Genomic DNA, 25,920 nt, shown 5'->3' on the forward strand with positions numbered 1-25,920 from the left:
TAAATGAGATGATTACGGATGATTCAGAGTCTGATTTTAAAAACAATACATTCCTGGTGATCGTTGATTCGGTAATCGCTGGCATTACTGAACGATTTGCAGCTATGAGAAATTTGAGCGAGACGTTTTCCTTTTTGTGGCAATTTGAAGTCATGGATGAAACTACGGTTCGGGAGAGCGCAGCAAAATTTGTCGAAAAATACAAGTCGGACATTTCTCAAAGCTTAGAATGCGAATTAATTCACTTGGAACACATTTACGAAACAAAATTTGATATAGGTCTGTCACCATTGGAATTGCTAAATGCCATCTATATTCAAAATTTGTATACGATTTTCCACAACATTTGCGTTGCTTTACGTATCTTTTGCACTATACCTGTCACTGTAGCTAGTGCAGAACGTTCCTTCAGCGTCCTTTCAAGAATCAAAAACTTTCATAGATTGTGTTCATCTAAAGAGCGAGTTTTCGGACTTGTCATGCTTTGTGTTGAATCCGTTTTGGCAAGACAGTTAAATTTTGAAATTATTATAAAAATTTTGCAGCTAAAAAACCAAGTAAAGCCACTCTTTGATATCCGAACTTTCTATATTGCGTAATTAAAACTTATAATCATTATTAAATTTATCAGAAATGTATTAAATTGTTACCAAATAACTAGAAAAGATTATTTGAAACAATATTTGGCTATTAAAAGAGAATTTTATTTATACGTTGCAATAAAACAGTATAAATAGTAAATATTCTGTGTTAATTTTATTTTCAGCTCTTAGTCCAAAAATCATTTAGTTGATGTGGGAAAAATTTTTTTGATGTAATCCATCAATAATGATTCATCAATGAGACGTCGTTAATTCAAGTTAATCAAATGTATTAGTGGATTTTTTATAGGGGGTCCGGAGTTTCTCTCTACGGCCCTGCAAATGGCCTAGGAGTTTCTCCTGAAATTTCAAACCAAATGTTAAAATTTAAAATGGGAATACTAATTAGTTTTAAATTTAGATATTGAGAATCAGATACAAGTTGATTTAAGTCATCATCTTTTTGTTGTTCAGTTTGTAAAATTTTAAAATTCAGTTCTGTATTATATATTGCATTAACCTCAAAAGCTCTAGATAGCGTATCTGCTACAACATTGGTTTCTCCTTCAATGTATTGTATGTCATCAGTAAATTGTGCTATAAATTCCAAGTGTCTCGTTTGTCTAGGACTTCGTTCTGTTTTTGAATTTAAAGAAGTGAAAGGTTTATGGTCCGTATCAACTGTAAATTGTCGTCCTTCCAAAAGATATCTAAAATGTTTTATATTTAAGTAAATCGCCAATAACTGCCTATCAAAAGCACTATATTTAATTTCAGTTGGAGAAAGGTTTTTAGAAAAGAATGCAATAGGTTCAATTTTGCTATTGTAATTTTGTTGTATAACGCCCCCAATCGCTGTGTTAGATGCATCTACTGTTAAAGATAATTTAGCATCTTTGTTAAAATAATTTAACAATATCTTAGATGCAAATTTATCTTTAATGCATTCAAACGCTTCATTCGAATTCTGGTCCCATACCAAAGTTTTGTCACGTTTCTCACTTACTTTGTTAATTAGATCATAAATTTTGTTTGTAAATTCTGCTAGTTTTGGAATGTATATATGATAATAATTTACCATACCAATAAATTTCTGTGCCTGCTTAACTGATTTTGGACGTTGCATTTTGCGAATAGCTGATACCTTTTCATCAGAAGGTCAAATACCTGTTCCAGAAATGTTATATCCTAAAAACTCAATACTTGGTACACCAAAAGTACATTTACTTGGTTTAATGTTTAAACCGTACTCTGTAAGGCGTTGAAAAAAGATACGTAAATCTTTTAAATGTTGTTCTTCGTCTTTACATGCAATAAGTAAGTCGTCGATGTAAGCGTATACAAAATCTAAGTCACCTACTACCTCATTTATGAATCTTTGAAAGGTTTGTGAAGAATTTCTAAGTCCGAAAGGCATTCTCATGAATTTAAACATACCGAAAGGAGTTGTAATAACAGTTTTATAAATATCTTCTTCAGCCATAGGAATTTGGTGATATGCCTTCACTAAATCTAATTTTGAAAATATATTTTTATTATGAAGGTTCATATTAAAATCCGGATAACGATCGGGAACAGTTACAATATTCAGTCTTCTAAAATCACCACATGGACGCCAATCATTCAACTCTTTTTTTAGGTACAAGGTGAAGTGGTGATGCTACTGAAGAATTTGAAGGCCGACAAATGCCTGTTTTAACTCCGTTTTCGCGACTTTGTATTTTACCGGATCTAAGCCCCTGGGCTTAGAAAATGGAAGACTACCTTCTGTTACAAGTCGATGTACTGTTGTATGTTTAACAGGTTTAGTATAATCTGGCTGTGAAATAAGTGACGGAAACTCTTTTAATAATGTTGTAAATTTATTAGCCGTGTTTTTTTTTACACGCGTATACGTTTCGTTTGCGCGTGAAAAAAAACACCTATCCTCGTTTAGATAATGCTTAGGAGACCCATCTAGCGGCTCTGGTTAAACAACTAGCTACAGCAACAGGGTGTACCGAAAAGCGGAGACACAACGCTCTGATGGCCATAGGGTATAACATATAGCTGAATCAGTTGCGATGAATTGTGGACACACATAGAATACATAGAATTAGTGTAGAGGGTGAAACAAAGACGCATATTTCAGTTACATCTGAGTATAATGCGTATTGAAATTTATTAGGACAAACGTAAACGTATACGCGTGTGAAAAAAACACGGCTAATATTGTCAGAACTTGAGCTAGCGAAAATGGCATTTAAATTTTTGGGGAGTTTTCTCAACCAAATTCTCTTTAAAATATTTTCACTAAAATTTGAACCGGCTAACAAAACTAATGACCGATAAAACTCAGAAGGCTTTCGATCACCCATTTCTGAATCACTTAAAATTTTGTCTAGCTTTGAATTTTCACTAAGTGAATGTCTTTCTATCAAAACTTTTTTAAGTTCACTAAACTTGTTAGTGAGGGGTGGATTTTGGATAAAATCTAAAATTGTTACTATTACTTCTTCTGGAAGTGCTGTTATAATGTGTTCGTATTTGGTATTCTCTGGGGTTATATTTTTTGTACTAAATTGTGTTTCAGCATGTGTAAACCACGCTTCTGGACAACTAGTCCAAAATTGTGGAAGTTTGACTGATGTTGCTGAAATTTCGTTTCGATTGTAATTATCATACTGATTTGTAATATTTTGTTGTAAAGTGTCATTTGGTATATTTATAAATGAATCATTTAGATTATTAGAAAGTGTAGATGTTTGTGTATTATGTTGTGGTGAACGAAACATTGAATTAAATGAAAAGAGAGTTCACTAACAAAACAGTAAAATTAACTAGTAAATCTATGAAAAGAGAGTTTACAATAATAATAATATATCTATATTTTAGTATACATACATAAAAGATGATATTTTTATTCAAATACTTGCGAATATTTAGTTTGTTGCCGTAACTGATACTTATGCAATGGCTTTTGATGGTGTTGTGTTTGTAGTTGTTGCTGTTGCTGCTGCTTCTCCTTTAAGTTATTCGAGGATAATAATTGCTTTTGTTGTTTTTTAAGCGTTTGAAGGTTCTGCCTATGAATGATGATAAAGTTTTGACACCACTTGAGTACTTTTAAATTGTGTTGGCTGTTGATAATTTCACAGTGGAATTTGTTGATGTTACGCTTTAGCTTAATATTCGTTTTTCCTCGATCGAAGTAACTGTCAAATAAATCTTCCAACTCCTTCTCATCTTCTGGCTTTAATTCCTCAATATATCGCAATACTTCAACTAAACAATCTCTTTATTTACTTCATATAGTATTCAAGGTTTATAAATCATATTTTTGTTCTATATACTTTCAATTTAACCTCTTCTTCCCTTAAAACTGCCATATTTCGCTCACGCGTCTCTGGATCTTCATCTCTATGTGTAGTTGAGTGTAACCGTAACTCCGAAGCCAAACGAAAAGCTAAGGGACAAAATTACATCTGTGTATATTATCACCCAGATGTAGACGTAAATGCGGATTCAGTGCACTTGTTTGTAGTATTTGCATTTATATGGGTTTTCACCGGTATGAGTACGCATATGCTGGTTCAAGTACGCAGCATGTATAAATCGCTTATCACAAAGATCACATTTATTGGCCTTTTCGCCGCTATCATATAGTTTATGTCTATTTAAAACCGACTTTGTTTTAAAATTTTTTACACAAATATCGCACTGTTATTGGTATTGTTCGTTTTTGTCACGTATGTTTTTGTATCTTATTATCTTGTTGTGATTTGTTAAAATGCAAAAGTTTAACTGCACTGCAACGGCCCCAAGGTTGGATCTTTGGGTGCTGCCACAACGACTTTAAAAGCATGATTTGTTAATTTATCGCACACACATCAAAAATGTTTATTTTTTACTTAATTACGGCGGCCACCGTGCTGTGATGGTAGCGTGCTCCGCCTACCACACCGTATGCCCTGGGTTCGCACCCCGGACAAAGCAACATCAAAATTTTAGAAATAAGGTTTTTAAATTAGAAGAAAATTTTTCTAAGCGGGGTCGCCCCTCGGCAGTGTTTGGCAAGCGCTCCGGGTGTATTTCTGCATTGAAAAGCTCTCAGTAAAAACTCATCTGCCTTGCAGATGCCGTTCGGAGTCGGCATAAAACATGTAGGTCCCGTCCGGCCAATTTGTAGGGAAAATCAAGAGGAGCACGACGCAAATTGGAAGAGAAGCTCGGCCTTAGATCTCTTCGGAGGTTATCGCGCCTTACATTTATAATTTTATTAGCTAATGTCAGGATCGCCAGTGTGGTGATTGAAACCACTTTTAATTTTATATATAAAGAAACTTTTTCAATAAAGAATACGCCAAAATGTATGCGTCAATATCTTTTTAAATTTTTCACCACAATGAAAATTTTTGAAAATTGAAAAATCAATATTGAAAATTAAAATATTGATAAAACATTTTAAAATTACAAAGTTCAAAGTAACTAAAATACAAAGTTGAATAAAAATAATAAGAACCCTACACTTATCATTGCATTTTCATCGGGTTCTGAACTATATTCCAAGTTATCGGGAAGTTACTTAAATTTTAATGACGACATTCGTTCACAAAGGCCGGCCGGCCGCTACACAGAGTCAAGCTAAATAAAACCATAGGAATTTGCATCATCGATCTCACCAAGTTATTAAAACAAAACAATAAAAAAAGAAATACTCACTTGGCATAATTTTTCAGAAAATTAATATAGATCAATTAATTTAAGGGCTTCATTCTGTATTGCGAACGATAGCTCAGAAGAACGATTCTGTCTAGCAATGGTATTCTTTATCATTTTTGTTCGGGCTTTACGTTTCTTACTTTATCCCAAACAGGAAGGCGGAAGCAATTGTCAAATTATATTTTACCATCGTTTAACATAGTCCAAATACACCAGCGATTCGTCTCTGAGGTGTAACGAACGTTCGTTTCGTAATAGATAATGAGGCCCTTAATAACGACGTTCTGCACAATGAACGGAGACGCCTCCACTCGTATGGTAGGAAGCTGTCACAGTTCGCCGGATATATCAATCGTGAGCGCAGAACTCGTGAACTGCGTCAACTGGCAGTCGATGGTAACATTGGCATCCGACCACCTGCCTATACTTATTTCGCTCGAGCGAACCGCCGACTTCATCGTCACAGAAAAACGCACTTTCATAAACTTTAAAAACAACCACTTGCTGCCCCCTATCCCGACTGATGCCCGCCAAGGGGAGCGTGCTTTCCGCAAGGTCATTGAATCCGCCTCGGCTCGCTCCATTCCCGCCGGTACAATTCCCGAAATTCGGCCCCACTTTCCGGTGGAGGCCGCAAATTTAGCGAGAGAACGTTACCTTATAGGACAGCTCGAATCCGGCAACCCCCAAATAAGGCATATCGGGCGATATGACGCATCAGATTGCTTGTGCATGAACACAAGCGGGCGCAATGGGAGGCGCACCTAAGTAAGCGGTTGTAACCTCTCTGCCGGTGTAGGTAAACTTTGGTCCACCGTAAAGTCCCTATCGAATCCGTCTAGGCACACTGACAAAGTTTCCAACGCGTTTAGCGATAAAGAGCTGTCGGATGCGAAAAAATGCGCGACCGCTTTCTGCCGACAATATATAATGCATTCTACGGTCGACAAAGATAGACGGAGGGCCAACAGACACGCACATAAACATAAATTCAGCGCGTCACCAATTACCATAACCGCCAGAGAAGTTGAGGATGCCATCGGTCATGCTAAACCATCCAAAGCTGTGGGCCCAGACGGCATAGCCATGCCGATGCTTAAAAGCCTAGGGAAAGAGGGTTTCAAATATTTAGCGCATGTCTTCAACCTGTCTCTTTCCACCTTTGTCATTCCCGAAAAATGGAAAATGGCCAAGGTGGCCCCGCTACTAAAGCCTGGGAAACCAGCTAATATAGGAGAGTCATATCGCCCGATATCTCTCCTATCGCCAGTAGCCAAGACGCTTGAAGCCATTTCGTTCCCCTACTTCAAAGCAAATTTGCAACTAGCCTGTCATCAGCATGGCTTCAGAAAACTCCATAGCACCACCAATGCGCTAAATGCCATTAGCTCCCAGATAAATTGCGATTTAAATCAAAACCCCCACCACAGAACAGTACTCGTAGCGCTAGACCTATCAACAGCTTTTGATACGGTCAACCATGGCACGTTACTGCAAGACCTGGAAGGGTCCACCCTTCCCCCATGTCTTAAAAGGTGGACCGCAAATTATCTGTGTGGTCGGCAGGCATCGGTGCAATTTAGAAACGAAACATCAAAACCAAGAAGAATTAAAAAAGGGTGGTGTCCTATCCCCACTTTTGTTTAACCCTAGTTCGGCCAACGAGTCACCGGGGTGCCTTTTTCATATTCTCCCCTCAAAAAATCACATTTTTAATAAATTTTTTTTTAACCCATTTTCCATAACCTCTTAACTTTATGAATTTTAAGTCGAAAAAATACAAAAAATGTTTTATAATTTTTTTTTTTTAACCGACTTAATCCTCCGCGACCTTATTTACAACCTGGACGTCCCAAATGTCGACCATTTGGAACATCCACGTCGATGGCACTACGCTACCAACTGTCATACACCCAAAAATCTTGGGTGTGACGTTTGATCAGGATCTACATTTTGGTGAGCATGCAGCCGCAATTGTACCGAAAATCCAGAGCCGTAATAAAATCCTCAAATCTCTTGCTGGCAGTACTTGGGGAAAAGACAAGGAAACGCTCATTACCACTTACAAAGCAATTGTTCAGCCGATTGCATGCTACGCGTCCCCTATATGGTCGCCAAGCCTAAATATTACTCAATGAAAAAGCTACAGGCCTGCCAAAATACTGCTGTCAGAACCGCCACGGGCTGTCTTCTTATGTGCCCAGAACACCATCTATATAATGAGGCGAGAATACTCCCCATCAGGGAGAGAAATGAGATGCTAACCAAACAGTTCCTGTTGAATACCCAGAAACCTGGGCATTCCAACAGACATCTGATTGATGAGCCAACACCGCCTAGGGGCTTAAGGAGTCATCTCCGTAAGCATTATGAGGAAATAGGCACCAGTGAACTCCACAAACAGGCGTCGGACCTTTATGCCAGGAATTGCGCGGTAAATCCAGTACTCAAAGAACAGTACCCAAAACTTGCGGAAGAGGAACGCATACTCCCCAGGGAAACGCGAATCACTCTAGCTCAACTTCGTTCTTGATACTGTAACAGGCTAAACTCTTACCTATCCAGAATCAACCCCGCATACAAAATGTATGCCCCGCTTGCAATGTGTCCCCACATGACACAAACCATCTCTCTAATTGTAATGTGGAACCAACGCATCTAACACTCCTTTCATTATGGTCCACCCCTGTTGAAACAGCAAGTTTCCTTGGACTCTCGTTAGAGGATATTGATGACAATTTGTGATCGGTCGCACCTATTAGGTGGGGCGAAGCACTGCTACAACAACAACAACAGGCCGTTAATAAAATGACCCAATTCGAAAATGTTTTCAATTTTTCCCCATTAAAAAGCAGGTTATGCAAAATAAGTTGCCGATTTTTTCAAAAATTTCCGATTAGCTAAAAGAATAAGTGAAGTCAGTGATGCAAAATCCTTTAGTCGGTTCAGTTAACATAGAAAGATCCATAATAATATAAAATTTAAAATGATTATCCCCTCATACATAATTAAGTTGAAAATATACTTATTAGAAGGGTTTGAAAACCACTCGAACTTATGTATGTTCAAACCTCTGTTGCTTATTTGCGGAACTATAAAATAGCGTCTGAAGCGTTAATTTCGATTTTCACCTGGTTTGGCATTTCGTAAAGTTGGCTGCTCTATCCCCAATTAGTCCCTTGGAGTGAATCATAATGATTATAGCCTATCCAAATAAATTGTAAAGACTGTAAAAGTATATTTGGATGGTAATCGATTTAATTTAATTTCAATACGACGCGTTGCGTCTTTTTCAAAGTGTAGACAGGATATATGTATCTTATGTTAGCTGCAGTTCTTAAAACATATATGGTTGACAGTATATCTTAAGTTAGCTGCAGTTCTAAAGCATATATGGCTGACAGCGGTTGAACGTACTGACTGTGGCGAGGTTGCATTTAGGCCTACCCTACTGGGCACGACTTAGGTAAAGCAGTGTTTACAGCTCGGCCTTCTTGACATTCCGATCGACTCGATCGGGTATCTTTTGGCACTTCCTCGGTGTCACCATTCTCTCTCTCAGAGGATCCGACAAGGCCTCCGGTGTATCCACCTACGTAAACGATTCGATTCAACCACACCATTATAAGGTATTTGCGTGACCTGGAAATTTTCTATGTCCTTCAGAACGTATCGATCGTTTGGCAATGTTTTGCTTATTTCATAGGGACCCTTGTACTTGGGGATACATTTTTCATTAGTCCCATTTTTCATGACTACGTAATCCCCCACCTTGAAAACTTTCCTGAGACTTTTCAATAGATTGTAATGCTTTTGATCGAATTTTCCCTAAGTCTGGTGGTTCAGTTGCACCCTCCTTTTCTTGTAAGTGTTCTGTCAGTTCATCGATGATTCTACCCCTCTGTTCCACTCCAAACAATAACGTACTCGGTGATTTTTTGGTTGAAGAGTGAACAGAATTATTAATAGCATACTCCACCTCAACCAGTTTGCTCATCCAATCCGAGTGACCTATTGGTTCGGTAAGTTTCGCCAGCATTGCCTTTAACACTCTGTTCACCCTCTCCACCTGTCCGTTCGCTTGTGGCGAAGCGACTGCAACCTTCACATGCTGCACATTATTATTAATTAGAAACTCTGAAAATTCTTTAGACGTGAAGCATGTTCCCCGATCACTTATGATACGCCGGGGTCGACTATAGCTATCGAAGTACCTTTGCAAAGATGCGCAAACCTCTTTCGTACTTGTGTTTTTTACTGCATATAATTTAGTAAACTTCGTGAAACTGTCTACAACTATTAAAATGTGTTTCCTAACTGTGCGAATTGAGGGAAGTGGTCCTAAGTGGTCTATGTGTACTGTATCGAAAGGAACTGGTGTTCTAGGAATGTTATACAAGTTATGCTGGTTAGATCTGGCCGCCGATGAGAATACTATGCACTTAACACAATTTCGTATCTAGTTTTTGACCTTTTTTCTAAGCTTTGGAAACCAGTAATTCTTTTTCAACTCATATACTGTCTTGTCAACGCCCATATGCCCAATTTTTTCATGCATTAATCGGATTATATTGGTTTTCATTTCTATAGGTACATATAGCTGAAGATGGGAGACTTTGGATCGGATTTAAAAACAAGGCCTTCTTTAAGCTCGTAGTGCTGCACTCTCTAATCTTTCCCTTAACGTTTTTATCGTATTACCTCTATTTTGAGTGATCTGTATATTTAAGTCGGTATTATTTATTTCTTCAGAGCTGACTAGATGGCATCGGCTTAAAGCATGGCCCATTGAACAGCCACTACGATGCTTTATTTTAAAGTTAAAGTTTTCGAAATGGAACACCCATCTGGCAATACGTTGGTTTATTTGCTTCTTATCCATTGCCAGTGACTATGACAAATTCCCTTTAATTCGGTTTTAAATCTTTCTAGTGAATAAACAATAGCTAAAGTTTCTAACTCAAAGCTGTGTAGTTTTGACTCTAACTCTGAAACTGTTTTAGAAAAATATGACACGGGATGAAATTTTCCATCCTCTTGTTTTTGCATAAGCACAGCTCCAAATCCTATCTTACTAGCATCAGTGTTTAGCTCAGTGTCTTTACTGAGGTTGTAAATAGCCAATACCGGAGCTGACATTAAACAACTTCTGAGAGACTCGAAGGCTTTATCACACAGCTCATAAAAATTAAAGGAAGTATTCTTTTTGGGCAGATTAGTTAAAGGCTTTGCGATTGAAGAAAAGGACGGAACAAATTTCCTAAAATAAGAAAACAGACCGAGACACTGTTGGAGCTGTTTGAAGTTTCGTGGCTTTGGGAAATTCTTTATTTTCTCAATATGTATGTATATCGTTTGGTCGGATGCCCTTATTGTTCACGTGATATCCCAGGAAGTCTACTTCCGAATATCCAAATTTACATTTTTCCATCCTCAACTCAAGACCTCGCATGTATAACCGTCTTAGCACACAACTTACAACGTCTACATGGGTTTCGAAGTCGGATGTGGTTACCAAAATATCATCCATAAAGATAACTATTTTCCCCGGCTGTAATAGATCTCGAAAAATCTCGCAAACAAAGCGCTGAAACACCGCCGGCGCATTTCTCAAGCCGAAAGGCATTTTCATGTACTCGTACTGTCCTCCCGGGGTCGCAAAAGACGTATACTTAATGGAATCGTTTTCCATTTGAACCTGGTGAAACCAACTTTTAAGGTCCAACACTGTGAAAATTTTCTTACCCGATAAATACTCCAAACAATCTTCTATCAGCGGCATAAGAAAATTGTCTCGAATGGTCTTTTTATTCAGGAACCTATAATCTATACATAATCGTCCCTCGCCATTCCTTTTCCTGACCAACACAGTGGCAGACGCGTACGGGGAGTTGCTATACCTCATAACGCCCTCAGAGTGTAATTTATCAGTAATTGCATGCACTTCGACCTTCTCGGAATGGGAAAGTCTCCTTGGAGAACAATCATCGGTTAGGTTTATTTTCATTTTATAATCTAGGGGTGCTATCTGTACTTCTGCTGAGGGATTTGAGTATTGACTCACTATAACCCTTCTTAATACATCCGATTGCTGTGCATTCAGCTCAGAGCTAACATCTGGTTTGTCTGAAGATTCCCCCTGCGACATAACACCAATAACCTCGTTACCAACACAGGTACCTACCGGGTGAGTAACGTTTTTGTTACATATTTCCCCCCCCCCCCCCCCCCCCCCCCCCCCCATATATCTGCATTGTGTATTCCTTTGAATATTTACTTTCCTCTTCCTGCTCCTTTTGATCACTTGGCTGAATGGAACCGTCGGTGGACCCCACTAACACCCCAATCGGACCTCCTGGACATGAGTTACAAGTTTTCTTAAGGCAAAACAAATCGAGCGCACTATTTTCAAAACAATTTATATTGTTCAATTTCATTTAATTTTTTGTGTTCATTAAAATTTCTTTAGAATACTGGATTTTAGATTTAAATTTACATAAAAATATACGGAATTTGTTTAATAGATCTCGCCCAATTAATACGGGCATAGAGAGATCAGAATCATTCAAAACTAAAAATCGATGAGTCATTTTCTGCCCTTTTTAATTTAACTTCACATATAACTTCTCCAAATGTATAAATTTGTTTATTACCCACACCTCGGTACTTGGTTGGCTTCGGTTGGTTGCCCATGTTGAAGGGTACAATTGACCTTTTAATAAAACTCCTCGGACTACCGGAATCGAGAAGAGAAAATATATGAGCAGTGCGTTCGCTTTGTTTACCTAGAACAGTGACACTTACCACTTGCCTTACATCAACCGCCTCAACCAAACCTGCTTCATTTGTATCTATATCATCGATAGCTGCAACCGCCACTTCCTTCTTGGGGCATGTTTGATGGAAATGCCCAAGCTCCCCACATTTGGAGCATGAACCTGGTTTCCTTACTGGCTTCGTACATTTCGATTGGTAATGACCTAGCTGACAGCAGTTGAAACACCGTATTGCTTCCTCTGTAGAATCTACATTTACTTGACGAGGTACAGCCTGTTGTTGTTTAATCGTGTTTAAATGCGACCTATCTCGAAGTTTGTCGTAGCGTTCGTATTGTACCTTCAGCTGATTCATCGTGGTCGCTTGGTATAGCATTGATAATAGCGAATTCCTTTCATTTAAACCAGATATGATGGCGTCCACTACGTCGCGCTCTGGTATGTTCGCCTTGCTAGCGATTACTCTCATTTCGACGAAGTAACGCTGAGCACTTTCATTTGGTTTGCGTTTTCGGCCATTCAGTTGCTCGTAAACTTCAATAAGGTATGCTTCCGACCGAACTCGTCACATAAGGCACCCTTCAACACTCTGTACGTAGAAGTCGAAATTGTACATGCAAAAAGCTTTGCGGTACCTTCTAAAAGACGACATACGAATCGATTTTATTGCGCTCATCAATTTGCATCAACTCGAACATGTCTTCGATATCGCAAAACCAATTATGGACATCATAACCATCCTCGCCGGTATATTTCACAGCCATGGCATCAATTGTTGTCATATCTACAGCTGAAATTCGCTGCCCTTGAATCTGAAGTGATTCCACCTCCTTCCTCGAAAGTAGCAGCTCTTTTTGCATTCTAAGGCGATCGCTTTCCGCTAATATGACTTCCGTTGTCAGAGAGCTCGCATTGGAAGTACCTGAGCCACAGTTGACAGCAATTGGGTTTTACGTATAGGTAGCATCAGTGTTTTCAGCGGCGGCCAAATAGCCAATGTTTGCAAATGTAGTTGTGTTGGCAGCAGTTTCATCAACCTCAAGGTTAGCAGCGGTGGCGTCGTTATGGGCAGCGGTGATGGTATGGACAGCAGTATTTGGAGTTTCCGCAGTGATAGTTGCATCAGGTTTATCATTCGTGATGATATTGTCCTCGTTAGCCATATTATTGATGGTTTCGGCCGGCACATTGGTGAGTGTTGTGGTAGATTTTTGTAGTGTACAGTATATTGCTTGAAACGAGGCTTTTCCGAAGAACTCTCAGTTTGACCTGTATTTGCTTGTGATTGCCACAAATGTTTTCATACAAATTGCGAATTTGCGATATGGTAGCACTATCTGGGGGCTCAACACCCACCTTCAGTAGCTCAGCCAGCATTTCACCGCATGTTTCTGCTCTTTGAGACATTTTTATATTTTTCTTATGCTTTTCTTTGGAAATCGAGAAAAAAAATTCCGGATTATTGAAGCGGGCGTGTAAATAAATCGAATCTCACTTCTGAGATGTAAAGACTGTAAAGTATATTTGGATGGTAATCGATTTAATTTAATTTCAATACGACGCGTTGCGTCTTTTTCAAAGTGTAGTCAGGATATATCTTATGTTAGCTGCAGTTCTTAAAACATATATGGTTGACAGCGGTTGAACGTACTGACTGTGGCAAGGTTGCATTTAGGCCTACCCTACTGGGCACGACTTAGGTAAAGCAGTGTTTACAAAATAAAAATATAAGCCGCAATAACCTCCGACGAGAGTTTATGCCGGGCTTCTCTTCCAATTTGCGTCGCGCTCCTTTAAATTTTTTCTACAAATTGGAGAGAGGGGCCTACCTGTCTCACGCCGACTCCGAACGGCTTCTGCAAGGCAGATTAGTTTTCGCTGGGAATCTTTTCATAGAAGAAATACACTCGGAGTGTTTGACAAATCACTGCCGAGGGCCACTCCGCTTAGAAAACCTTTTTTCTAACTGAAAATACTTGTTTCACAATTTTTATTGTTGCTTCACCCGAGAATTGAACCCTGGACTTTTGGTGTGGTAGGCGGAGCACGCTACCACCACACTACGACGTTCACCTATCCAAACCAAGTTTAAATACCACCTACACGTTACGGATCCTGTTACAAATGTGAATATGTTGGCACATATATTTACCAGGTGAGGCTCTGACCTTCCTAAGAGTACTCAAAGTGGTAAAGCCAAAGCTTTTCCAAGACAGTAGAATAAATGACTGGCTCCAACTAGTTGGGAAACTGAAGTTACGCTGTCAACCATAATGAAGGCTTATATCATAAGGCCGCGAAAAACATTTTGAACTGAATATAAAACCATTAACATCTTTCAACTATAAATTTGTCATATTTTACTTCAAAATATCGTTTTTTTACTTTTTTTATAAATTCGGACCCTATGCAGTTTTACCATAGTACAGCTCCCACTTGTATATTGAAATTATGTTGAGTCGCCGAGGAAAATGCGATTTTCATCCATGAGTTACGCAATGATTTCTACTTATACAGCTTATGATTTCGAGGGCGGCATCCTTGGCCGAAAAGTTACTCCTTAATGGTGATTCGAATAGTCTCTTGTGGGCTATGTAGCGCGGCAGCATGGAGCGACAAAAACGTCCACCAGGAAACCTTCGTAGCTCAACCTAGATCTTCTATAAAGTGACGCCGACAAAGGTATGAATTCGATGTTGCAGTCCTATAGGTTCTGTGCTGGCATACGGTATTTGGGCCAGGAGGCGCGGTAGCGACCGGTGGTCGGAATTGCTAGTGTTCGAACTTAGGAAATTGTAGCTCTTAAAAACAGCCAAAAAAACTGGAGACGCCTTTTGGCGCGATCAAGAATAGGCCAGCATTAATGCTAATAATTAAAACTATGCCACGAGAATCAAGACTTTTATAGGTCATTAATAGCGGCCGTAAGTCGCCTTTGGGCTTGAACAACAAGGAGCCACTAATGATTTAAAGAAATCGTGTCGACAATGAGTATTAGGAGTTAGGCCAGACCATCTCCTTAGGTGAAAATATGCTTTGCACGACACATAGTTACAGACGAAAGTGTGACCGTTTTAAGTATTTCTATTTTTTTCGTCAGACGCAGCAGTACCATTCACTCAGACCGGGTTTAGGTTCGAAGACTCCCTGGAGTAAGAGAATGAAGAACAGTCCCTCCGTAAGGAGCTACTCCTGAACATTTTTGAACGATCCGCGAGAGTTTGAGGAAAAGACCCTGGATCTTTCCAAAATGGCCAAAACGTCGATTTCCTTAAATACATAAGTATAAACAAAACCTTTCCCATATACAATTTTTCTAAGTAAGAAAATCAAGTTATTTATAGTGAGCCGGCGCCGATAAAGTGATAGGCGTAAACCTCTAAAAACATAAAAAAGTCAATCTACTTTGTTTTTTTAAATCGACGAGCTAATGTCAAAATCGTACTGCGCCGGAAGTTGAAGTGTTAAATCATATTAAAAAAGTAGCAATCAGCTTCTTTCCGGCCGACCTGGTGGCGATGAACAAAGGGTTAATAACTGCAACAAGACTCAATGCCTCGGGGCAGCTAGAGCGCATATCATACGGCCATAGTAGTATATCGTCACCAAATATTAGACGAACAGACTACCTAGTTCCCTACCTGCGCTTCTATGGGTCTCTTAGAGCCACCATGGGGGTGGAAAGGCGCTCAAATGGCAGACGAGGCAATACACGTGTATACCGATGGTTCTAAAGTATAGGATTGAAATAAATAAACAAATCCAGCAAGGTGCCAGATCACTAGTCTTTTTCAGGCGGAAGTAGTAGCAGTGACTTAAGTATTAGAAACACTGCAGGAAACTGCAGCTGCGTCAATTTTTATACTGACAGTAAAGAAGAACTAGCACAACAAAAGTGTGTTAGAGTGTAAGCAATCCCTGGAAAGAATCGGGATAGGGAGAAATATACTTCTATATTGGGTCCCTGGTAATGTAGGAATAGATAGAAATGAAAAAGCGGATGAGCTAGCTAAACAGGGCGCATCGGCCGAGGCTCGTAACGTGGACGTTCCAATCATATTGGGCGAGATTAGAAGAAGGTGAGAGCTGCACATAATCGACCAAGCAGGAAAGGCGCGGAACCAAGTGCGGGGCTGCAAAGCGTCGAAGGTCATGTGAGATCTAACAACCATAGATTAACAAAGTTACCCGTATCATTGAAAAGATGGGACTGTAAACTCATGATGCGTGTTCTGACTGGACACTGCCTTCTGGCATCACATGCTTTTAAATTAAACCTTGCAGTAAGAGCAGATGTAGCAAGTGCGTGTTAGAGGAGGACACGATCGAACACGTCTTGTGCTCGTGCCACGCGCTTGCAAGGCTAAGACTGCAGCTATAAGAAGTGGTGCAGATGTCAGATCTAAAAGCAGCAAGTGGTATAAGTCGTAGAAATTCTTCTTGTAATTGCCAAGAGGAAGGAGTTTTTTAAAACATAGGTCCTGGTTTCTGACGGTTTTTCAGTTTGGTCGTTGAGCAAGCTTCTGGTAACACTACGGAATCATTCAGTCTTATGTGAGCTCCACGCGGACCAGTCAGTTCAGCCTAACCTAACCAAATGGGTCAATCACTGAAAGAAATGGTGCTAGAAAAATCAACAAATCGGTTCTGTTGCTCTTGGTTGAACGGAGATTCAGTGAAATTGATCGAATTATGGTTAATTCGGCCGATTTCTTTGTCAAGCGAACAAATTAGTTTAGTAATTTCAACAGAAGAGAAATTGTCGCTCTTAAGTTAACAAAATTTTTTAAAATTGACAGATTCCTAATCAATCTAACTGATTTTTATCACTGGTCATTTCAACAGCGAACAACAGTCAATACATGTGCAAATTTCAAAGAGAATTTTACGCTCACTGCGCTCTCTACTTTGTACTTATGACGATGGTGCCACTTGTTAAAAACAAATACACCAAAACAAGAAAACCACCAAATCGAAAAAACACACAAATTGGGAAAACAACAAAAACCTAGTTTTTCAGTTATCAATACAAAACGAAAAACCCTTTTTTGAATTTACCTACTGTGCATAAACTGCAAAAAATGCGATACCGGGATACCGATTTATCGGGTACAATTTGACTTCTCCTCCAAGCGAAATGCAAAATTGCGCCCTCTTGTTGCAAAAGTTTTGTTTGGACGACCAGGATTTTTCCAAAGTTAGTAACATTGTGTCCAAGTTTGTACGATTTTTCACTCACGTGAACAAATCTAATACGATAACAAAAAACATAATTTTTAATGTAGATGTTTCCGACAGCAAAAAGAAATCATTTCAAAATAAAGTGTTACGAGAATTAAACTTGTCGAATTACATGTAAAGTTACTCTAGTGGTGAATTACCTTCCCGCGATTTGATTCTTTAATTTTCTATAACTTACAAGTTCTCTATTTAAAATGTTATGTCAAACATTTATACTACAAGTTTTGTTCGAAACAATCAAGTGTGGCCACTCTACACGCGAGAAAAGAAATTGAGAATGAGCTGCAACTGAAAGAAGTGAGAATCAGTTTTGTGACTACTTCAAAACTATAAATTAAATAAATTATAAAATATAAAATTTGGTGAAAGTGCGTTCAATAAAACGAAGTAATAAAGTGTATAATGTTTAATGTGTGCCAGCATATTTGATGTACGCCCAATTGAAGTTCGGTTAGTAAGTACATACATACATATGTAAGTATGTACTTATTTGTCCGATTTCTGTTTTAAATTCAAAGAATGAAAACATTTTATATCAAATGTGCGTACACAAATATATGTAAATGTAATTATAATATAACAATATGGTGAAAATGTTTGAAGAAAAGGTTGAAATAAAGTTCTTGAAACCGACGCCAATGTAGTTTAACAAACGGTGGATTGACGTTATTTCCGCTAGAGCACGTACTAACGCGTGTGTGTGAATATATATGTAGCAAGCATGCGTATTTATGTATTCACATATTTACGTATATATATGGCAACATACTTTCGTACAAAGCTGTCGATGGCAATTCGGAACAAGTTTTGTTTATTTGAATTCAGATGTTAGTTATTATTTTAATTCATATTACTAAATATAGCAATAAAGTCATTAGAAATGAAATGTACTTTATACAAATAAAAAAAAAACTACGTAAGTTTAAATATATATTTATTCGGCTTTTTTTTTTCACAGGTATTAATGGAATATTAACAAAAAACTCTGTTGATGTAAAAGTTTACGCTTTTAATCTAGAAAAAACAAAAATTTCTGTCATTTCTACGGCTTTCGCTGTTAGTCTCATCTTTAGATAAAATCTGTTAATCTAACAGTTTGCACTGGTAATTTCAAAATAACAGATATTAACAGTTTCGATTGGTATTCTTAGAGCGACAATAATAATTGTTAATTTAACAAAACTATGTATAAAGTATAATGAAACAACTTGTTTTGTTTATTTGACTACTAAAACGGTCAATTACGAATCAACGATTTGTGCGCAGTTGATTCAACATTTTGTTGCGACGGATAAAAATTGACAGAAATTTCGGTTGAATTGACCCGTATTTCGGTTGATTTTACCAGTGTTTTTCTTTCAGTGATTCAACCGATATTTCTGTAAATGTTTGCACATCGCAAATAGCACTGTTAAAAAAATTTTATGCGGCTTGAAATTTTTTCTAATTGAAAAAACGTTTCTCTAAAGATTTTGATGTTGCTTTTTCCAAGCCTTGAACCCAAGACTTTCGGTGTGATAGGTGTACCATCACACCACGGCGTCCGCTTAGCTGTGCTCTGTTATCTTACAACTATTAGTGCCGCCCTAAGAATACCAATGAAAACTGTTAAAATAGCAGATTTGCGTCAACGTTAGATTAACAGTGACAGTTGATATGGCAGAGATTTCTGTAGCACCATAGTGTATCGAGCGCCATGAGCGTAAATTTCTCATTAAAATTAGCTGATACAATTGCATAATATTGACAGTTGTTCGCTGTTGAAATGACAAATAGCAAAATCAGTAAGATTGGTTTGCTGTTAAAACAACAATTTCATACAAAATTTTCGAGCATGTTTTTGTCTTACCAACATTTCGCACATAGAAATTAATATCACTCGTTAACTTGTTTGTTGATATTTTTCTATATGTGCACTGACGAATTAACATGCTAGGTGAGAACACTTTTCGAATTCGAAAACAACAACATAGCTGTATAATTAAAAAAAGAAAACAATGAGATGCATTTATTAACATGATCTTTTTATTTATTCTTTAGGATATAACCGCATTTACAAAAAACGCTATAGTGAATTCAAAGGAAGCCGCACTTTTTGAGGATGAAGTTGATAAAATTACTACGAAAGATGGCAATTTACCATTATCCCAGTCTAAGCCTATTGATATACAAAAACCAATTGCGCCCTCAGTGCCAATTGTACACAAAGTAATTGCGCGCGATTCATTTGTGCCTGATTTTTCTTTTATTGAGGAAACCCAACCACCATTTACAAAAAAGGCAAGCATCCAAATCAATGATTCGAAATCTGAAAAGTCAAGCATTGTTGCCGCACTAGGAACTCAAGCCCAGAATGAGTTAGTCAAAAGAACCGAAGCTGTATCAACGCAATCAACGCTCAGTCAAAGTAAATTAAACACAAACAAATCTGATTCTACAGTAACAATTACACCACCCATAATTACAACCAGCTCGATGCCAGATACGTTACAAGCAAAGTTGCATATGAATGATAAATCAGATTTAGGCAACTCATATTTAAAAGATTTCTCATTTGTACCAGAATCTCAACCAATAGCAAACACTAATAATTGGCTTTCAAATAGATCAATCTCGAGTAAAATAAATCCACCAATGCAAATTACCGATTCATATTTGAAAGATTGCTCATTGACTTTGGAAGCGCCACCACCACCAACACAACCAATTGAATGTAAAACGAAACAGCCAGGTGATAATTTTCAAAAGTTAACGGTTAATCCAACACCAACAAAACCATTACTTTTTCTAAACTCCTATATGAAAGACTTTGCTGGTTTTGATCCAATGAGTACGAAAAAGAGTACATCCAGTTTAACTTTTTTGAACCAATCAAAAAGTAGTGAATTTCGAGACCCGGAAGTACCATTAAATATGTGCCAATTCAATGAAATCAACACCGTTCCAAAATCCTCAAAATTACTTTTTCTAGATAAGTGTAAGATAAGTGGGCAAGCTGCCAAACAACCACAATCAGCAACCACAAATCGTTTCTCCGCCGAAAAGTCATTTGAGTTGAATGCGGAAACAGCAATGTTCGCTACGAATATAAGCATGATTAAAAATTCTACTTTATTGCCAAACACTTCAAAAGGCGCTGTGCCAAAAATAAAACAAGGCAATGAAAGTAAAATTCCACAATTTTTGGGTAGCAATATTAAACAACCAAATAAGACACGTGCAATCATAGAGATATCGTTAAATGATCAACCCACAACGGTTGGTGCTGCTGTTACTGATGATGATGATGATGATGATGCAGAAATGAGCATATATTTTAAGCATACACCTAAAACGCCAAAAATACAACAACATGTATGGAATGAAAGCTCACCGTCCCCAAAAACGCCTTCACAAAATGTATACGTACATCGTGATGTAGATATGAATGCAACAAATCAAGTTATCGATAATGTAAATGTTGATACAAATGTTAATCCTTTTAATGGCGATCTACAAACTGCATTCCTAGAACAAATTTACTTTAGTCATTATATTAAGGAATTACCAAATTGCATGATGGTTGGACATGTTTCGCGCTTACATGCTACGGCTAAATTCAAAATTAACGATATTCAATTTGAAGTTATTAAATTGGTGGGCGAAGGAGCTTATGGTGCTGTTTATTGGTATACACATATATCCTTATTTTTAAAGTTGAAGTAGCTCAATTCGAAACAAAAAAATCTTTGGATTCTTATCGTGATATATGATCACGGGTCGAAAATTATTTTCACTCAAACTAATCTAACAACAGCGTGTTGTCCATTGTTAACATATGAATGTATGTCACTGATCTGATTCACCATTTCAAAGCTATTGTGAATCAAAAATTGTTTTCGATCAAATAACTAAATTTTGAAAATTGTTTAAATAATATTGATAGCTTAAGTCGACTTGGGCTACTCCATGATTCAATCACAAGAGGTTTGCTCGACAGACACATTTTTTGACAATTGGAGCCATTTTGCTCCCAAATCGAATTCACATCTGTTAAATATGTTGTTTCTTTGCGAATTTTCGAAAAATATTAGTAGTAGAAATAGGAAGTAGCAATCAGTTTACAAATACCCGATAAGTACTCAATCGCATAATTCCTTAGAACATTTTTTTATTTTATAGTGATTTTATTAACTATGCCTTGATCTATAAGTATGGCTGAACATTGAACATAGGTAATTTTATGGAAAGTGCACTTTTGAAAACCTTTGAATATACTAAAAACTAAACCAATTCAAAATTCATCGTTCAACGTCAAAACCTCGACTATTAAATCGATTAACGTAAAAATGTCATTAGTAAATAATGGAGATGCCATAACGAAATGTACTCATTGGGCATCTTAACTTATTCAGGTAAAAATCCAGAATATGAGTATACTGCTAGTAAGCGTCCAAAAATATCGATAGAGGTGACCTCGACAATAATCCGAAGGCGGAAAAGAAAAATTGTATCTCTGTCCGGAGATATTTGCAGTTGAAGTTGGCAGTTTTCATGTGGTTGTTGTAATGTTTTTGTGCACTGAAAAAAATGTTGTGTACAAAGGGATTTTGCACGCATTTAATTTTCCTCCCACCTCATTGGTGGACCGGCCAAGGTAATTATTTATAAGCTCGGCTGAAGGCCGCCAACGCAACCCGGGGTCATATTTCGGTTTTTCGTCAATACCTTTTGAATGAGCTAAAATTTTTATTTCCGCCTTCGAATTATTGTTATCGAGGTCAGTACGCGTCTTTTGACACTTCTCTGGATATTTTTGGGCGCGTATTAAAAGTCGACCTTCTGTTCTATTAATTCCGTATGTTCGGAATCGTTTTATATTTGGAGGAGCAGGACCGCAGAAAAGCTTAACTCTTCTGGAAAAGTTAAGGCCGGAGTATAAAGTTCTAAGACAGTAAGCCATTTTCTTTTATTTTTGTGTTTGTCAGTTCATTGCGGCTGCTGAGTAGCGTATCACCCCATGTCGGCTGCCTGTTCAAAATCGTGCAGTATTTTTAAAAATATATTTTGAAATAGCATGATTTTGAACAGGCAGCCGACATGGAGTGATACGCTACTCAGCAGCCGCAATGAACTGACAAACACAAAAATAAAAGAAAATGGCTTATTGTCTTAGAACTTTATACTCCGGCCTTGACTTTGACAGAAGAATTAAGCTTCTGCGCGGTCCTGCTACACAGGGAGTATTCACCTTTTTATTCTGAAATTTCCGAAAGCTCTTTTCCGTTACGTATTCATGGAAACGTTCCGTATAAACCGTTAATTTAGAATATTCGGAATACGATCATTTGATACTACCACACGAGGTCCGAATATGCATAATATTCCAAATATAACCGATTCTCAAAATTCTTAAATGGAGATGAATGTTCCGAACATACGGAATTAATAGAACAGAAGGTCGATTTTTAATACGCGCGCAAAAATATCCAGAGAAGTGTCAAAATACGCGTATTGACCTCGATAACAATAATTCGAAGGCGGAAATAAAAGTTTTAGCTCGTTCAAAATACATTGACGAAAAACTGAAAATTGACCCCGTGTTGCGTTGGCGGCCTTCAGCCGAGCATATAAAAAATTACCTTGACCGGTCCACCAATGAGGTGGGATCAAAATTAAATGCGTGCAAAATCCCTTTATATCTTTTACAGTGCACAAAAACATTCCAACAACCACATAAAAATTGCCGATTTCAACTGCAAATATCTCCGGACAGAAATACAATTTTTCTTTTCCGCCTTAGGATTATTGTTGTCGGGGTCACCTCTCTCGATATTTTTTGACGCGTATTAGCAGTAGACTCCTGTTCTAGACTTTTACCTAAATAAGTTAACATGCCCAATGAGTACATTTCGTTATGGCATCTCCATTATTTACTAATGACATTTTTACGTGAATCGAAAGTGCACGATTCCTTGGTGTCCGTACTTTTCATAAAACCTATGTTCAGCCACACTAATAGATCGTGTCATAGTTAATAAATTCATCATAAAATTAAAATAAATGTTCTAAGGAATTATGCAGTTAAGTACTTATCGGGTATTCGTAAACTGATCGCTTCCTATTTCTACTACTAATATTTTTCGAAAATTCGCAAAGAAACAACACAGTTAATGGTTTTTAATTCGATTTGGGAGCAAAATGGCTGCAATTGTCAAAAAATGTGTCTGTCGAGCAAACCTCTTGTGATTGAATCATGCTAGACCTCTGTATGAATTCATAAAATACAGCAGATTTGAATATCCTAATTTGTATAAAAAAGTCCAGCAATTTAAATACTTATACCCAAAGCAAAAAATTTGTATTTAGCTATCTCCGTCCGTATAAGTTCCCAAACTAGATCAGGCCTAAGTTAGGATGGGTGACCCTACAGGAGAAACCTTGCTCAAAGTATCTAGGAATCATCTTAGACAGTAAGCTGTCATGGAAGCTCAACGTGAAGTAGTGGGTGAAGAAGGCTTCAACGGCACTTTATGCATGTAAAAGAATGCTGGGGTGTACGTGGGGCTTATCGCCCTCTCTTTATCATTGGGTTTTTACAGCGATTGTAAGCCCTATCATATACTAAGGAGTTCTGTTTGGTGGAAAGCCACACAAAAAGCAACCTACCTCAAAAAATTAGAGGGGGTATGCAGACTATCAATGCTTAGCATTGCGGGAGCCCTGAAAACAACCCCGCCAGCTGCACTGTATGCAATTTTGCACATTCCACCTGTAGACCTGGTAGCAAAGAACATAGCGTTAACAACTGCAACCAGGCTCGGTGCCTCGGGGCAGCTTGAGCATATAGCGTCATCAATCACAAAACGAACAGACTACCTGATTCCCTATCTGCGCTTCGAGGGCGATCTTAAGGCCAAAATAGAGGTGGACGGTTGGCGCAAGGGTGCTCAAATGGCGGACGAGGCGATACATGTGTACACAGACGGTTCCAAAGTAGTGGAAAGAGTAGGGTCTGCGGTATACTGTGCTGATCTGGAAATAAACAGGTCCTACAGGCTGCCGGATTACTGTAACGTTTTCCAAGCGGAAATAGTAGCCGTAACCAAAGCGGTAGAAACCCTGGAAGAAAATAGCCCAAGCTGCAATCGTGTTACCTTTTATATTGACAGTCAAGCAGCAATTAAGGCAACAATCTCGCATACCACAGCATCTAAATGCGTGTTAGAGTGTAAGCAGTCCCCGGAGAGAATCGGGACAGGGAGAAGCATACATCTATTTTGGGTCCCAGGGCATATGGGAAGCTTCTAGTATTTGCCAAGAGGACGGAGTTATTTTATAATATAGGTCCTGGTTTTTGATAGGGGTTTTCAGTTTGGTCGCTAAAACAAACTTCTGGTAATACTACGGACTTATTCAGTCTATGTGAGGTCCTCATGGACCGGCCAGTTCAACCTAACCTAACCTATCTGCGTACGTCCGTTCGTTTACACCATAACTTGCATAAAAGTTGATATATCTTGTAAGAAATTAGATCCATAACCATGCCCACTTTTTCGACTTCGAAAATTTCGATAAATCGAAAAAATTTAATAATTCGTTACCAAAGATCGACAAACTGATGATCCACGGATCTGGATTGACCTTATGAAAAGAAATAATAGTTTGGAAGCATGTTTGAAAATGAGCGTGGCACCTCCTACGTTTAGAAGAAGAAAATTTGAGAGTCCTCTTAGCCATAAATCTTAAACCGTCAAAGATATCCAGCCCAATTCTAAACAAAGATTCCTTGCGAGTTTTTTCCTTCTACCATTCCTCGTATTCTAAAAAAAAAATCCTTGTGAGTTTTTTCACTTCTCCCTTTCCTCTTATCCTGAACATTCGAAAATTCGAAATCCCTATTCCCCAGTTGTCGTTCTCCCTAGGAGGAAAGAATTGGAGGAATTTTTCCGCGGGAATACAAAAAATCTCCGAGAACAAAATTCCAAAAAAAATCGATGTCAAAATTTCGAAAAATGTGATAATTCATTACCAAAGACCAATAAATTGATGGAACTTCATGTGTGAGAAACAGAAACTTGGTAAAGTTTTGGAAAATGTGCATGGCACCGCCCACATTTAAAGGACGAAAATAAAAAATTTTGCAAGCCAAAAATTTAAAATTAGGGTTAGGGTCGAGGGCGCAATGACGTGCAATGTGAACTGGCTTCCCGGACTTAAAGTATTTGATTACTCTGTCACTGTTACAAGGCAGTTATGCATGATAGATAACCCTGTAATAATCATATCATCTGAATATTCATTTCATCATGATATTTTTCTAACCATTTACTTTGTCATATCATTGCAGTGGTTTAAATACTATGACTGGAAAGAAATGTGCACTGAAACAAGAGCGTCCACCTAATTTTTGGGAATATTATATTTGCTTGGAGGTGCATAGCCGTTTGAAATCGGATGATTTGGTGAGTAGTTATGCCCCTAATACGGTTTACAACTCAACTTAGTTGTGTTGTAATCAAAACAACTCAACTCTTGTTTGTTATTACGAGTTACAACTTATTTCAATTGAAGTTGAATTGATGTTGCCAACCTAAAAGAGTGATTATTTGAGAGATATATGAATAGCTGATCAATTTGTG

The 25,920-nt window shown here is 38.0% G+C and overlaps 1 protein-coding gene across 1 annotated transcript in view; it reads left to right on the plus strand.

Moving 5' to 3' along the window:
• BubR1 (Bub1-related kinase) overlaps window positions 1-25,920 on the plus strand; it is a 162,439-nt gene that overhangs the window by 130,725 nt on the left and 5,794 nt on the right. Inside the window, exons 4-5 of the mRNA XM_067781426.1 lie at window positions 19,340-20,967; window positions 25,629-25,743. Of these exons, the coding sequence (XP_067637527.1) occupies window positions 19,340-20,967; window positions 25,629-25,743 (1,743 nt within the window). The remainder of the gene's footprint in view (window positions 1-19,339; window positions 20,968-25,628; window positions 25,744-25,920) is intronic.

The sequence above is a fragment of the Eurosta solidaginis genome, chromosome 4 (genome assembly GCF_040869045.1).
Source record: "Eurosta solidaginis isolate ZX-2024a chromosome 4, ASM4086904v1, whole genome shotgun sequence".
NCBI classification, from domain to species: Eukaryota; Metazoa; Arthropoda; class Insecta; order Diptera; family Tephritidae; genus Eurosta; species Eurosta solidaginis.